Source organism: Etheostoma spectabile, chromosome 21 (genome assembly GCF_008692095.1).
Source record: "Etheostoma spectabile isolate EspeVRDwgs_2016 chromosome 21, UIUC_Espe_1.0, whole genome shotgun sequence".
NCBI lineage: Eukaryota > Metazoa > Chordata > Actinopteri > Perciformes > Percidae > Etheostoma > Etheostoma spectabile.
Window position 1 is genome coordinate 19891024 of NC_045753.1, and position 16681 is coordinate 19907704.

General features: G+C 40.7%; 2 protein-coding genes across 4 annotated transcripts in view; both read left to right on the top strand.

Moving 5' to 3' along the window:
• Positions 1–1482: 1482 nt before the first annotated feature.
• On the top strand, positions 1483–11306 carry LOC116671296 (transforming growth factor beta-1-induced transcript 1 protein). Of its 3 annotated transcripts, XM_032502477.1 has the most exons (12): positions 1483–1926; positions 4198–4248; positions 4585–4733; positions 4883–4938; positions 5276–5412; positions 5499–5580; positions 6355–6439; positions 7253–7435; positions 7831–8004; positions 8111–8192; positions 8573–8721; positions 10416–11306. In XM_032502477.1, exons 1-12 carry the CDS (start codon positions 1914–1916, stop codon positions 10680–10682), a joined length of 1428 nt encoding a protein of 475 aa, XP_032358368.1. In that variant the 5' UTR covers positions 1483–1913; the 3' UTR covers positions 10683–11306. The 3 variants fall into 3 exon arrangements, with proteins under 3 accessions (XP_032358368.1, XP_032358370.1, XP_032358369.1); XM_032502478.1 differs by lacking the exon at positions 4198–4248 and having other exon boundaries at positions 1485–1926; XM_032502479.1 differs by lacking the exons at positions 4198–4248; positions 4585–4733 and having other exon boundaries at positions 1484–1926.
• A 3317-nt stretch (positions 11307–14623) lies between these two features.
• Positions 14624–16681, top strand: part of patl2 (PAT1 homolog 2) — a 10379-nt gene continuing 8321 nt past the window's right edge. Inside the window, exons 1-2 of the mRNA XM_032502446.1 lie at positions 14624–14712; positions 15270–15423. Of these exons, the coding sequence (XP_032358337.1) occupies positions 14656–14712; positions 15270–15423 (211 nt within the window). The 5' untranslated portion in view covers positions 14624–14655. The remainder of the gene's footprint in view (positions 14713–15269; positions 15424–16681) is intronic.

Here is a 16681-nt window from a genome sequence, read left to right on the forward strand (position 1 = left end):
CAATGAATGAATGAATGAATGAAAAAAAAAAATATATATATATATATATATATACACACACACTCACCCCAAAAGTCAACAGTTTGAATGATATATATACAACAAATGAACGATTTCCTTACCCCAACAAACGTCTCAGGTTCACTGTCAGTTGCTTTTTGGTAATCACTTTACATGCAAACTTGTTTGGGATTTTTCACCCCCACTTGAATAAAAGTAGTCAACATCAACTCAGTCCCGGGTTATTAATCAAACTGTAGTTCTAACAGATTTCATCTCATATTGTGCTCACACGGTACATTTTCCTAAGTTGTTTCAACAAATGACCCCAAACTAACTGACCTACAGGAAACCTGTGGAGTGAAATATAATGAAGCTGTCTGTGCCGTTTGCAGTGTGTGTGGGGTAGGCTACTTGATGCAAACTTGAGGCCCCCAAACGAGATAGGTTCGCATTTTTTTTTTTCCAAGTTTGTCTTAAAAAAAATACTCACATCCTCATATTAAGATTGATTTGTATTCGATGGGGTCCGTGTGGTAAATGCACTCAGCAGAACGTTAAATCGCTTTAGGTTGGCAATCATCTCTTCCAGGCAACCTATTCAGTTTAATTATTCCTAAAACTATGTGTAAGATAAAAGTAGAGTCTTCTTCATACAGTAACTATAGCAACTGCACCAGCTAAAAACTGACAAATAGGACTGCTAATTATTGAGTGTACTACATTTTAGTTCAGCATTTAGATATATTGCCTACAGGTGGGCCATCAACAGCGACCAGTAATTAGGCTTCTCTTTTTTTAAGTACACACAGGTTACAGTTTAAATGGGACCGTTAGTAGGCCTACTAGTAAATGTGTAATCCTTTAATCCCGCCCTCTGAACAGTCTATGAACCAGTTCATAATGAAAAAACTCTTAAAAAATGTTGATTGGACTCTAATGCAGGTAAATTACTGAATGTACTGTTTTTTTTTCTTTTTATAATAGAATAGTTGAAAAAAGTTACTATAATTATCGGATATTTTCTTGGCTTTAGATATAGCCTATATTTAAAAAGAAAAATCCGGTTGAATGTACTATTTTTTTCTTTTTATAATAGAATAGTTGAAAAAAGTTACTATAAATTATCGGATATTTTCTTGGCTTTAGATATAGCCTGTATTTAAAAAGAAAAATCCGGTTGAATGTACTATTTATTTCTTTTTATAATAGAATAGTTGAAAAAATATAACATAAATTATCGGATATTTTCTTGGCTTTAGATATAGCCTACATTTGGAAAAAAAAGAAAAGAAAATCCGGTCAACGGTCCTGTATAAAATAGGGAAGGACTGTCTTATAAAGAAACAGTCGATATCCAAATGTTATTTTTTTACAAGCTAATTTTTTAAAAACGGGGCACCGCCCCTTGAGTGTTTATCCCAGGGTTGTATTTACTGTAGAAACACGCGCCAGTAAATGCATTTTTTTTTCTATTTTCACCTACATCGGCGCAGCAACGTCCAGCTGCAGTTTGGCGCCACTCGATCCTTAATGTTCGATCCCAAATATGGGCTAGGAATGTCCAGGATGACGTCGCGTGTCCGGGGAATGCGGGGTTTAACCACATTTATTTAACTACGCCTTCTTTCGGTCTGAGCTCCTGGTAGGCATTACACAGGAAGAGAGCCGTGTAGGAAAAAAGAAACGGGACGCCCTCCTGTTATTCCTCCTCCTCCTCCTCCTCCTCCTCGTCCCCCTCTTCCTCTTCTCTTGGCGGATAACGGTGTCCAAGAAGTTATTCAGGACCGACGCAGACAATAGCACCCGGACGAGTCTATCTTGCGGGCTTTGAACGCATCCATCACTACTTATTAATGCTGTCCGCGAACGTATTGTGTCACTCAAAGAGGAGAACACTCGGCTAAAACATCATGGACGATTTGGGTAAGTGTTAGTGCAGTAACTGTTCTTCTACTACATGTTGAGATATCTTAAGGGGGATCTTTAGGAGGGGTGGTGTGCCCAAACAGGAAATAATACATGCTCATTTAGGCTATCATAGTGGAATAGAATTTTCCTTTTCTGTCCACAAGGACATATATGGGACTACAATGTAAAGATGATTTTTTTTTTTGCTTCCATACCATTTTAAGGCAGATAAAAGCAATGGCATGTCTTTAGATAGGCTAGTATATCTTACACCTTTTATGTCAAAAACAGTGTACAGTTTATTGTTATCTTGTGATACCTACTATCCTGTTAATATGACTAATTGTGTTTTACCTTTTCAAGCAAATAAGCAACAAATGCACACATACTCACACAGGTAATACAAGAACTAATACTACATTAGTTTGCCTGCCCAACCGCCATTGAGTAGGCTATTTCATGCATGCCCTGCAAAATTCAATAAATTCTTTGTAAATTAGATTAAAAGGGATCCACAGCGGCCTTTCCCATCCATTCATATTAACAAGCCACAGATGGAGAGAAGCCACATAATGGTCACTAGAGTGTATTCCATTTAAAAGACATCAAAGAGGTTTGTGACCAGTGTCAGGGAGCATGACGGGTTCGGTTTTTTGATAAAGATGTTAAAAGAAGATGTCTTCTCTTTACTCAGAAGAACAACATTACGAGAAGCTGACTCTTTGTATGTCGGAAAGGCCCTGAAATAGCCCAGGGCCACGCTGCTATTTCAAAAAAAAGAAGAAAAAAAAAAGCCACAGAGTTGATGAAAATAGAAAGGCCTTTTTCTTCACCTGCCCATTTGGTCTCTCAGGAACTTTTGTTTCTCCGCTTCAGAATTAGGGGATTTATGCTTTACAAGCAATAGTGGAAAGAATGGCTAAACGCAGCCAAGCACATCTGGGCACATCTGGATTGGATTGCACGTGGAGAGGCCAAGTTACTGGGTGAGAGTTAAGTCTTGCGGTGGCCATGTTCGGGACGGTTTATGCTGTTGTCTAATAATGCAAGTTTATGTTTTGAATCTGGCGAGACTGTTCGGTGAGAGAGACCGCTTGTTAGAGAAGCCTTTGGCCAAGACAAACAAGTCGACAGGCAGCTCTAAATATGGTCATAATTCCCATTGAGAGACGTTCAGCTCCTTATAAGAGCAGTTCAGTCCGTAAGAGTGTGTATATGTGTGTGTCAGAGAGAAAGAGACACACAGCAGGAAGGAGGAGGGCAAGTTTCTCACCACATGGTTGTACCAGAAGTGTGAATAATCTGTGGCAGAAGTGGCCACAGGGATGAACTAATGCAGGTTCAACGAATCACCACAGATGGTTAACGCAGTCTAATCGATAGGCTCGAGCATTCATCAAACCTCCATGGCATCATCATTCTACAAAGGCTACCATAATATGAGGTTCACAAATTTGTGGTTATGGGTGATTTACAATTCCATCAAAACAAACAATATGATGAGGTCTTCAGCACACGGTTACAGTTAAAGCTTTTTAGCAAGGGACAGTACCTTATTAAAAGCTCGGACTATAAACATGTGTTCCTGTCTGTTGAGGTAACTAGTTTTATGTCTGGTTCTGTTCTTAAAAAGATCTACCAGAGCTACTTGTATCCCAGAGGGTACTTTTGCAATATGGGGGGTGCGTAGTCATTGTTTTTAATAACCAACAAACGGCCGGCTATGATAAGTTGATTGCAAATAGTTAATTAATGTGCTGTATAGTATTGTATCAGCAGTGTGAAAGGTCTGTGTAAAACCAGTGAAATGTAGCCATAACAGCCGCCTCTCCTCTTCAACTTGGAGTTTGTAATTACTCATGTTCAGCCCAGCTTTTACAAACTCCAGCTTTGCCTTTAGTCGCACGTACATCGACTTGCCAGCACTAATTGAAGTCATGCAGTGGCTAACCCTTGAGCAAGTTTAGTTTCTGGATAGCTTCCACTTGGAGTGAGTGAGTGAGGTGGGTTGGAATGGAGTAAGATATCAGTTGCCAAACACTCTTCCTCCTTTGCTTCCTTTCCATACTGGCATGTCTTGGATTTGAATGCAGACATATTTTTTTGTGCTCTAATAACTTCAGTGTGTGTCGATGGATAATCTCGGGTTTTGTGCAAAACTCGGCCCTGTCCTGTCCTCTGACTGATGTCTGAGGACGCTCATTGTCCTTCATGTCCTGTATTGACGTGTGAGCTGATATGCTGCTGCTGTATTAATGGTCACATAGGCTGTCTGTCTCTCCTTAGGAGTGCCTGAGCCACCTAACTACCCTCTCAGTCCCCGTATTGTTGTGTTTGGTACGTAACTGTATGTGCATGTGTTTGCTCAATGTGTCTGCCAGCAAGTCACTCATTTAACTTCTTATGTTCTGTTTTCATCTCCATCTGCACTGCATGTTCTGTAAATCCATTTCTTAACTCATATGTCTTTCTATTTCCCTTTGATGCTTTATAAACAAACTTATAACACCATCAGGGACATTAATAAAGATATAGAGATACATTATAGGGTAGATAACTCTCTTTCATTCTCGTAAAAAACAACAACAAGAAGCTAAATTGATTTGTGAATCTAACCAGACTTCCATCACTTTCATGCTGTTATGTGGTTTCTTTCACCTCCCTCTCGCCCAGATGCCCTCCTCGCTGATCTGGAGAACACTGGCTCTCCTCTTGCTCGGTGTCCTGTCCTGCTCACCTCTGAGCCTCCACAAAATGCTGACCCTGAAACCCAGGAGTCCGCCCAAACCCGGCCACCGCCGCCCGCTTACACCCCACAGCAGGTTAGACAACTAGCTGCCGGGGATGGAGTCATACCCATTTTCTCCTTGCAGATTAGGTTTCCATTACGATTTAGATCTTTATAATCATAACTAAACATGCTGCTTTTGTAACACTTTGACTAAAAATCTGGATTTGTTTTGCCTCTCAGACTGTTTCCGCAGCAATGAAATCCTCCCAAAACTCCAACCCAGACAAATTATACAGGTAAGAGTTTATATCAAAATATATTATCTGATTATCAGGCATTTCTGTGAATTTAAGTTGGTTCTTCAGATTTTGCATCAGAGAGAAAGTGAGTCACTCAAGTCTCTCATTGTGTTTGCATGGTGAAATATCTGCCCAAGGTTTATTAGGAAACACATACAAACAAATCTAAATTGTTTGTTTGATACATTTGATATTTTGTTCATTTTGTATTTTGATCTTAAAGCACTGTGATGGACAGATGGGAGTATTCAGCTGCTCCATGACTAATTTCAACAAAGTGACCACGAAGAAGCCAACCGCATTAGTGACATCATCTGTTTTGCCTTTCTTACAGCACAGTGTGTAAGCCACGCTCTCCCCGCACAACAGATCCTCCTCCGGCCTTCTCCTCCTCCTCGCTGCTGGGAGGAGGTCTGAGTGAACTGGACCATCTTTTACAGGAGCTGAATGCCACCCAGTTCAACATCACTGGTTAGTGTGTGGGTTTTGTATCCCTGTGTTTAACTCTGAGGTGAATCGTTTTTTATACTATAGATGACCTTGTTTTTTGTCATCAGATGAGATCCTGGCCCAGTTCCCTTCTTCTAAGAAAGATGAGAGGGACACGATTAAGGATAAGGCCATATCTTCCTCCTCCAGGTACCAAATCAAATCCATCCACTTGAATCTAAAGAATCAACAGAATTTGCTACAATTCTAGGGAATGCAAACTACTAATTGTAGAGTTTCCACTAGCAGGAGAGCTGTACACTCAGTCATAAGATACATTAATTAATTAGAAAGTTTTAATATAATTAGATTGTGCAAATGCTATAATTATTTAACTATATTTGGTAACACTTTACAATAAGGTACACAAAAATGTAGGTAGTTACTGAGGAATGAATGAGTAACGAATGGTTAGCTAATGATCAGTTACCGATTGACTGGGATTCACTTATAATTAGTTACTGGTAAACACTACTACTGTAGTAGCTACTGTTAAATGAATTAAAATACATTTTTGTGTACCTTATTGTAAAGTGTTACCCTATATTTAAACTTTAAAAATTTGAATGACAAGGGGTGTATATCAATTAATAAAATGAAAAACCTATAATGTATTGTGAAGTATGTTTGCAACATATATGGTTTCTACACCTATTCCAGGTCAGTTTTAGTGTCCACCAACTGATTTGCAGCTAGAAATGAGTAAGGAAAAGTCAAGTTTCATTTTAAATGCAGGTCGGTTTTGTTACACTTTCAATGACAGATGGCTTGTTGAAATAGTTGCACATCCACATGCATTTTGTTAACAACTGTAACAAAGTCCCAATTTGTTAAATCTTGGGCAGTATACAAGTCAATTCTGATGAAATAGTGTATTTTTTTATTTTTTTATTTTTTTAAACCAACAATTCTTTTGTTTCCTAGCTCAGCGAAGCCTTCAGCAACATCAGCCACACTGGAATTGGACAAACTGATGGCTTCTCTGTCTGACTTCAGAGTCCAGAGCACAGTAAGAGTCCACACAGCCGATGTAAAAAATCAAAAAAAGTCAGTGAATCTGCAAATGTGCTCAGAATGTGACCCAACACAGCTCACACTGACTCATGGTGGGTTCACGAAGACATTCACTTGATTGCATAATGACTTCAGTGTAACTGTGCCGCCTGGCCACAGCACATGCCTCCTGGTGTAAACCAGTCACCAGATAGGGCCGAGGATGGAAATTAGTCTTGGTGGAGATATTTTGCCGCCTCAAAAATATCTTCAGATAACTTCAGATAGTTGGTAGTCAGAGCTACATTTGGTACCGAACATAATCCAGATATTCTTCCTCTTTAGTGAGTCGGTGTGCTAGCACGTGAGCAAAGGAAGTGGTTCTGTCATTTTAGGTTTGTTTGGTTCCAGTGTGCAGTCCAGCTGTGGGTTATAAACAAACGTGAGCATGAAGTTATGGGAACAGGGAGTTTTAAAAAGCAGCATATCTCAACTAAATACTCTTTACTGTTATTACCAGAATGTTCCAAAATGTTGATACGTCCCTGGTTTAACAATGCATGTCAGACCACCATTTTGATCTAGACTCAAATATTAAGATAAATAAAAACTATAAGATGGATTGTCATTATATTTTGTAGGTTTTTGTTTACATCCAAATAACAGCCAAACTAATGGCATTGACCATAGTCTTCACTGTCTCACCACTGTCTCTTGTGACAATTCATTTCAAACCAACTGTAGATCGATGATAAACTCTTGGAGGACTAAAATCACAAAGACAAATGTGCCATCCATCACTTTTTCTTTCTCTTTTTCTTTCTCCCAGCCAGTTGCACCTGTCAATCCAGTGGTGATAGCACCACAGCAGCCCAGCGCCCCCCCGCAGGCCTCATCCGGCGGCTCATTGGACAGCATGCTGGGGCTACTTCAGTCGGACCTGAGCCGACAAGGTGTTCAAACATCTTCCAAAGGAAACTGTTCAGCTTGTCAAAAACCAGTCGTAGGACAGGTAAGTTATCAGAATTTGTCTATGCACAAAACTATATCAAGCTTCTGACATCTCAGTTTGATAGTTAGAACCATTTGTTCCAAATATTATGTTAACTGAATGAATGAGTGAAGGAAACCTTTATTGCGCCGAGGGGAATTGTTTTTGCACTCAAGGGAGCCAAATTTAAACATACAACAGTAAAACAATAAAAGACAATAAGAAGACAATAAAAACCACACCAACATCCGACAGCAACACAGTACTGGTGGTGACATGCAGTCATCCGTCCACTAGCTAAGATGATTTAATAAATAAACTGGTGAACTGGTGAAAAGGTCGGACAGGACTTTGTTGCTATAATCATAAAAGGATGCCGTTCATTAATCAACTTTTGACCGTTTTCCCCCGTGCAGGTGGTAACGGCTCTTGGAAAGGTGTGGCACCCAGAGCACTTTGTGTGTACCGAGTGTGAGACAGAGTTAGGCAGTCGCAACTTCTTTGAGAAGGACGGACGGCCGTACTGCGAGTCGGACTACTTCACCCTCTTCTCCCCGCACTGTGCGCAATGCAACAAGCCCATTCTAAATGTGAGAAACTCGGTTATGAGTCAGAGCTTATTTTGAAATGAAAAGCTCAAATTAATACCCCAACCCACCTAAAGCCATTTAACTTTGTATTCCTCTTGTTATTCAGAAAATGGTCACCGCTCTGGATAAGAACTGGCACCCGGAGTGTTTCTGCTGTGTTAAGTGCAGCCGGGCGTTTGGAGAGGAAGGTAATGGGCGGCACACACTGTATCCTGTCTGGGTTCAACACACAACTGTTAACAGTGAACTTCCGCTGGGTCATACTTCCGTACAACCCTTAGAAAGCTCTGCATGCCCTTCATTTTAAGTTTATAATCTTACGCTGTGTTTGTAAAAGTTAGAAATCTCTGTGTGTATGACCCCTAGGGGTAGTGTAACCTTGCTTTAAACAGCTGCTAAGCCCCCTTAAACATCTCATTTGTATGGCTTTCAAAGGATTAATGTTGTGATTTAAATTTGAATCCACCCTGCCAAGAATTCAGGGGAAATACTAAATAATTTGCAACAATGAAAAATAAAAAAATAGACAGAGTCACATGGTGTCAAACTGTGACCGTATCTTTTGCAGGTTTCCATGACCGTGAAGGCCAGCAGTACTGCCAGCAGTGCTTCTTGACTCTGTTTGCTTCCCGCTGTCAAGGCTGCAGCCAGCCCATCCTGGAAAACTACATCTCAGCTCTCAACTCTCTCTGGCACCCCCAGTGCTTCGTATGCAGGGTGAGTGCTCCTCTGTTGGGTTTGAGGGCCGGGTCAATGATAATGTCTGTTGTTGCATTTGCCAAACAGCTGCATGGTGTGTAGCACAACAGTTTGATCCATGGTGTGTTATGGTTGCAGTCCTTATAGACTTCTGAAAAAATAGTCAGGTCCAACTTAAAGCTTTAGTGCGTAACTTTTAGATAAACTTTCATATAAATGAACGCCCAATACATTAAAGCCATTGCCAGCAGAGTTGCTACAAAGTTAATTAGGACCATCAGCTCCACAAAACTCTCTATGTATTTCTCAGTATGGCTATGCTCAGAAGATTGTGATTGTCATTGGCGGTAACTTTCCTGCGCAATTATGATTATTTTCGAGCGAAAATAATTACCTCTTCTAATGAGTCAATCATGTTTTTTTAATCCTCCGTGTCCTCCTTGGCTACTAGCAACTCCATGGAGGAGTGGGTGCGACGGAAGGCTTGTATCATGTGGACGCACCAATGGTTTTGTTGTCAATAGAATTAGAATTCCTCATGAGGACATCAGAAACTACGCGCTATAGCTTTAAAGGTACTTCGTGGAGCTTTCTGGTAAACAGAGTTGTGTTTACATTTGAATGTATAAATGTATTTCCTTTCTAAACATCTGCAAAGATTTAAAAAGAAATTTGAAACCATTGTTTTTGCATCTATGTTTTCTCGCTAGCAGTCTTCTTCAATGCTTTTGTTGGCACATTGCTGCCGTATGTTCATCAGTGGATTTTCATGTGTGTGCATGCATGAGACAAACAAAACAGCGACTCACTCATAAAAAACGATCCATAGCGCTACTAGAGGTCCAACACTCCACAGGATACATTTACATTTATTCTGGGATCAAGGCGTTTGCAGATGGTCAGGCATCACCATTGAGGACAAGGATGTCATTCCCTCTGTAATATTTATGCTAATGTGGGACATTTCTGTGACCAACATGTTGATATTGGTTTCATATGATCCCCTGAGCAAGGCACTTTAACCACAACAGCTACAGTGAAGCTGCACAGTCTCAATCTCAGACTGTGTTTGTGGTGTGTGTAGTCTATAGCAACGGTGTTTCATTTACGGGATTGTTCCGGTGTCGCCTGAGGTTCCACTGGATGTCCCTCATTTTTGGCCAGATGTCCTTCACCTTCCGCTTTCTTTGCATTGGCATTCTAAACTCCGAGCTAGAATCGACAATCAAATTATTTTTATGTTTTTGTAAAATTCTCATTACACCCTTGACAGCCATTTTAATTCCAGAACTTGCCTCCTTACGTGCACATGTCCCATCAAAACAAGTCCCTCTCCGAGGTTATTTTGCAGAGGCACTGTACGCGTGTCCGGCGCTTAGTACCACCCAAGTTGATTGTGATTGGTTTAAAGAAATGACAATAAACCAGAGCACTTTTTTCTCTAGCCAGTCTGTCCTCCGCTGCTCTGTGGAGGAAGGTCTGGCAATGTCAGACTAGTGGTGTGTGTAGCTGTATGAGCAGGGTGTTCCTGCTCTCAGTAAAACTACTATGCTCTCAAAAAAAGAAGAAAAAAAGAAGAATATTCTTAAAATAAGTTTGAATTACAGTATGTCAGGAGAAAGTTGCCATTTCACATGACAACTGTTGAATGACAGCTCCATGAGTCAGGGCTCTCTGCTGTGACTGAATCTCGCTGCGTCTCTCTTCTTCAGGAGTGCTACAGCCCCTTCGTCAATGGCAGCTTCTTTGAACACGAGGGTCAGCCGCTGTGTGAGGCCCACTACCACCAGTCCCGCGGCAGCATGTGTCAGGCCTGCCAGCAGCCGATCCTGGGCCGCTGCGTCACCGCCATGGGGGCCAAATTCCACCCCCATCACCTAGTGTGTCACTTCTGCCTGAAGCCCCTGAGCAAAGGCTGCTTCAAGGAGCAGGAGAACAAGCCTTACTGCCACCCCTGCTTTATCAAACTCTTTGGTTGAAGACACAGTACTTTGCATCCTCCTCCTCCTCCTCTGGGTCACCAAGTGAAGAAGCTCTATGACTCGGAGCTCTCAATTTGTTTTTGTTTTTTATTGCGGTAGAGCTGGGCTCTTTCTTGGTTTTTAGACCATTAGAGTTAATAGAGGGAGGGGAATAAAAAGAGAATCATGCAACCCAATTCATTTATGTTTATTTCATAGTAAAAGTGGACTGCATTTTGATTGGCACTATGAAATATAACTCTAGTTAGACAGATATTAAATAATGCCAAATGATTTTTTTCCTGTATGTAAATGCTTTACATACTGTATTGATTCAAATTGAATATGGAAAATTGAATTCATTTGCCAAAGGTAGAAACAAAACGGTATATGGAGAGTAAATCTACTGTTTCAGTTCAGTGAAAGACTTGTACTGTTGTGCAAAAAAATCCCCATTAATATATTTGCTTTATATTGCAAAAAGTATAAGTGCCATAGCAATGCATTTATATATTGTATGCTGACTGCTTTATACTGTATGGTTTGTGTCTGTTGATGTCAGATATTTTGCATTATTCTTTCCCTATTGCTCTATGCAGATTGCCAAAACAATTCCAAAGAATAAAATAAAGGAGAACACAACTTGGTATGCTGTTTTACTGGGTGAATGAATCAAAGAATCAACCGTGAAATGTGAGAAATGTTTCTTCATAATTAAATCAAGCAACTCAATTTCAAGTCAACACATCCCTAAAAAGAAGAATGTGAAGGCTATGCCCCTATAACTTTTGCTGGGAAATAATAACCTTTTCCAAATTTTACCAAGGTTATTAGACATGATCTGAAGCATATACAAAAAAAATATTTAAGAAAAATAATACTTGATGCATAGGATATACAGTCTCTTTGTATAACCTTAGCGCAACACTGCTGTAGAAAAGTGTTTGACCACTAGATGGCCCTGTTCGCTCACCGCTTTGAGCTCGAGCTTAATTAGGCTACTGTATGTCCTGAATGTGTCTAAGACGTGGTCAGTAATGGACCAGGGGCCTGTTGCACGAAAGTAGAATAAAGATATCCAGGATAAATGAAAAAGCGCAGCTTGACTTAGTGTGACCTGCTCATCGCGGCTTAATCGGTTGCACGTTTGCCGAGCCAGGATGAACAGGTGGAGCTATGTCAAGCCATGGGGTAGATAGCCAGGATAAGTGCACGTTCACGGCTTTCTCAAATAGACCACGTTATCGATCACAGATTTACTGATGCAGAGATGAGAAGACGCATGCGCCAAATGTTTCACCCAATGAGCAGCAGCTTCTAATGGAAAGTAACGAGGAGGGGAAGAATATGCAAAAAGGGAAATACGGCTCTTATCAAACGGAGTAAAAAAGCCCGACATAGCGGACCCGACTGAATGTGTGGGGGTTTAAAAATATCTACTTTGCCTCAAAAGAGAGCAGAGGGAACTAATGTTCCTCGGGAAATGGACCAAGGACTTTAGGCTCAATTTCAAACCCTTATTCACAACGTGAGAACATGTGTTACAACCACGCACAAATCTCTATAAGCTATATCTAATTCTTTGTACAATTAATGTTCATACAGAACAATCAGAAAGGGACAACAACTAGAAAAAAAAGTAAATGACTTCAATACACGCTCATGTTTTTTTATTCTTCTGACAAGTGACCGCACCAAAATAAAAAGATTAAGAAGCATTGTGGTGTTCCCATTGTGATGAATGATAACTCCACTACATACGTGCTGTACATAGACCACGTTATTAGTCCGGTGATGTGAGACCTATTGAGAAGGTTATGAAACCAGTGTAAGGTATAACAAAAAACAATGGGCCCACTTATTAAGGAGTAACACAAACTACCCTTCATTAGAGAAGGACAAGCAACAAGAAAATGAAATCATGAATGTATTGGTCTCTGACCAGTCTGCCATTATCATCTGGGAATATCGCTACATTAATATCGTCACACTTAATCTCCGGAGCGCGTCCTGTAGAAACCTGAAGCTGAGACCACGGACGCTGCGCTGCTCATCTCTACTTTTACAGAGAGAGTGGACACTGACGCGACTCGCAGGTCTACTGGCAGGCAATAGCCACCGGCCCCCGGGCACCGGCCCCCGAGCACCGGGCAGCAGCCACCGGGCGGCGGCCACCGGGCAGCGGCCGCACGCCAGGCGGCCTCGACACACTACCGTCCCACCGGGAAAAGTCCCACTCCGCATCTGGGTGCCAGTGCAACCATTTCTAACATCTAAACAGCTGTAGTAGGGTTTAAATCAAACTCGCGACAACAATAGAGACAAGTAGCTAATGCATGTTAATAAAAATAAAGCAGAACACATGCAGAAGACGGAATAACTGTTAAACACGTTTATTTCGGATCAGAGCGGCAGCTGATTTGACACATGAGACTCCAGGATTAATCTTAGCCTGGCTGTTAGCCTGCTCTGGACCAGGCTAGCCGCAAAGAATAAATCTCCATGGTTACTTGGCTGGGCTTAATTCAATCTGGTTTCGTGCAACCGAGTCGAAGCTAAATTCATCCAGGATAACTTGAATATCCCGGCTTAATCCCTTATCCTAGTTTCGTGCAACAGGCCCCAGGTCGGCACTGGCCCGCTTACTTTACTCACAGACCCGTCCAGCCAAGTCAGATCAAAATGAATGTAAATGTAAATGAAATGCATGTAAAAAAGAAAAGAAAAGAAATACTAACAGAACTAGTTGTGTGTGTTTAATGTGTATTCTCTTCTGATTATAACGAAACTGTTTAAACCATAGAAGAAGGATCAAACGATTAGAAAGCCTTCGGAACGTAGGTGGTTACTATGGCAACAACGGGCCGACTCTCCGGGCTGCGTTCAGTTGCATGGACAGTTTTCTTGGATAGAATACAGTGTAAATAAGGAGCTTTTCTGCAGCACGTGCAGACATTTTCCCCAGCGACAGCGGAGGCCTCACAGACCTTAAGTAGGCTAAAACGTGTTTCACGCTTCTTGTAGCCTAGTAGTAACCTTGCTATTCAGTAAAAAATGGTGAACACTGATGACGGCTTCTAGCTAAAACGCGTTCGTGTTTTGTCCACATTAAAAAGGAAGATTAGTTATCTGTGAGTGACGTCATTTTAAGTTTCTTTGAGCCTGTCCCTGCCGGGGACTCGATACTCCTTGGTGGACATTTTTCATTATAACTTTAATAATTCAAACAATGCTCGGCTTGCAGTTTTCATTCTTTCATTTTCTTTTACTGCTGGTAGCGCATTTGCTGCTCATAGTCTGACCATATAGGCCTAGTCCTGAAGCAACAATGCTGTTATGAATGCACAAAGGATCTGTTACATGTGCGATTTCTGTCTGATGTAGGCTAGTCTGTCATGCTGTAGCCTATGTAAACGCTTTCTCTGCTGTTTGGTTCATATTTAGTTGCCACTTGTGAAATAAAATGGTTATTTGTACATTTGTATTTGTATTTGTAACATGTGCAGAGCCAGTGCTTCTGCTGGTGCAAATTTATTTTAGCCTTACACCTTTTAAATTGAGCTTTGTTGGTTGAGCGTGTTGTAGACAGCACTGCTATTGCCGTTGTAATGCAGTGGTGTAATGCAGTATGTTGGAAAGTAAAATTGTTGTTTGTTCTTTTTGCTAGGCCTACTTCTACGTCTTTTTGAAAATGGCCCCCTTACTTTGTACTGGCCCGCCCAAAATGGCCTACTATTTCTGCCTACGCCACTGGTCCAAGGGTTATTAAAACAGGAAAAAAGTAAAAGAAACTCTTCAACAAATTCGAAAACCACATTAAATATCCACCATAGTCTGTAGCCAAATGTTTAGAGTCGACGTGACAGCTACGTGAAGCGTTTTGACGTGTGCACGCCTCCTCTGCGGCGCACAGGTGACTTCATTTAAAAGTTAATGAACCTCGCTGTCTGACAAGAGAAAGCAGGTAACCTTGCGGAAGAATAAAGTCACCATGATCCGTGTGAAAATGAATAAAACATGCACAATGAGTGATTCAGAACAGCAACAAGTAAGTCAGTATAATGTAGCTGCTTTTTAATGTGTGAATATTGAATTGAGCGAGCTGACTGTCTCAATTTGGGGCGCGCACACGGCGTGGTAACAAGCTAAGCAGGTATTAATTGCATGCTAGATAAGCATATGGGTCTGATGCCATAAAGTGATATTAACAACTTTATTTCAAGTCTACATATCTACCAAGTGAGAAGGAGATGGCGATGTGTTGGCTGTGAAAATGGCTGTGGTTCTTCTCAGTGTCTCTGGCTTCTTTGTAGTCATAAGATATTTTATTGTCAGTTATTAGAGTGAGGGGAATAAAAGGAGAATCATGCAACTAAGTCCTTTTGTTTATTTCACAATAAAAGTGGAATGCAGTTTGACTGGCAACATGAAATATAACTTTAGACTGATACAAAATGACAAATGATTTAGTCATGTAGGCTATGTAAATCCTTCACATCAAATTAAAAATATAAGTGTTATACTGTTTTGTTCTGTTTGTTTATGAAGGTTTGTTCTTATGGTCTCGTGGCTTTTTTGTAGTCCTAATTTATTTTAACCCCACAGGAGGCTGAAAAGGTGTCTCAGCCTCAGTGGCCTGAGAATGGAGAAGATTGGAGTGATGGAGAGGATGGGACCAACATGGACTGTGGGCTTTTGCAGGCCATGGCTGAGGAAGATGAGGAGATAAACGTCTACAACGAGGAGACGTTTGGAATGGGTCTGTAGATGTGTTACTCCTTAACTTTCTCCATCATTTCCCAGATGGGTATCTAAATATGCTTGTTCTCAGATGGACAGTCCTGTCCGCTCCTGCAGCAGGTGTACTGGTGGAAAACCTGTTGCTACACTCTAACCCCACTTTTGTTGCGACAGCATACATATATACTCTGTCAATTACATGTCATGTGATCTTTGAGCAAAAATTATTGAAACCAAAAGGGAAGATATTTATATTAATTGGTTTTATGATGGCACTTCCTCACCATTGGTAATCCATCTATGTAGATGGAGACCTTTGATACAGCCAATCAAATCTTGCATAAAGCAGTGACATCAGTGTGGGCTGGGCAATACATATAGTATGAGATTAGATATCTTTTGGATATTGTGATATGACAATTTTTCTGGTTTAAAGGCTGCATTACAGTTAAGTGTGTGTATCCACATCACTGATGATTATTTTTCAAAAACTCATTGTTTAAAGCACCAGTTTTCAAATCTACAATATCTACAGTATATTGAGAGATTTGGTCAAATATTGTGATATTTGATTTTTCTCCATATCGCCCAGCTCTGTCAGCCTTCTATTTTAAACCGAGCAGATGTCACTGAGCCAGACAGCAGCCTGCTGTATAACACAAGAGCCACAGACTTTAAATCGCAACCACATTAGCTTTCCTGCTAAAGTTTGATGTAACTTAGCAACATGAACACACTTATTGATCTGCACCTTCACTTGTTGAATGAGTGTCTAAATAAACAGTCACCTGGAAAAAGTGCACTATGAACATCAGTTTGTGGGTTAGATAGCAATTTAGCTGCTCACCTCCTTTATCACCAAATTGTAACTGCAGACACTTGTGTCCAATTAGATGCTGGTGTGGGTCCAGCCAGCTGAGAAGAAAAGGAGCATTCCTGATAATTTCCCACCTAGTCCTTTTTTTATTTTTATTTTTTTATTTTAATTTCAATACAAAACATGTTGACATTGACTAAAAGGGATGAGTAAATGATATTTCAGATGGACTGCTGATCACTTTTATTTCTGAGCTTAACAATCTGTGATCTTTTATTTATGCCAAAGAACATAAGTTAGGGTTTTTACCCACCCCCCAGGAAGTGCACTGGGTTTTTAAGATAATTGAACGAAGCAGCCAGTGGAATTACGACTCCTGGCCTGTCACATGATGCCCAAAAGGACTTTTTCCCTGTAGATTCACATGGCGAAAGACATGCCTGTAAATCAGTAGATTGTT

What these genes read in the sequence shown, in the direction of transcription:
- LOC116671296 (XM_032502477.1), top strand. An exon ending in CACCCAGTTCAACATCACTG is followed by an intron (nt 5,413 to 5,498) that starts GTTAGTGTGTGG and finishes TTTTGTCATCAG; the next exon opens with ATGAGATCCTGGCCCAGTTC. An exon ending in CCGGGCGTTTGGAGAGGAAG is followed by an intron (nt 8,193 to 8,572) that starts GTAATGGGCGGC and finishes TATCTTTTGCAG; the next exon opens with GTTTCCATGACCGTGAAGGC.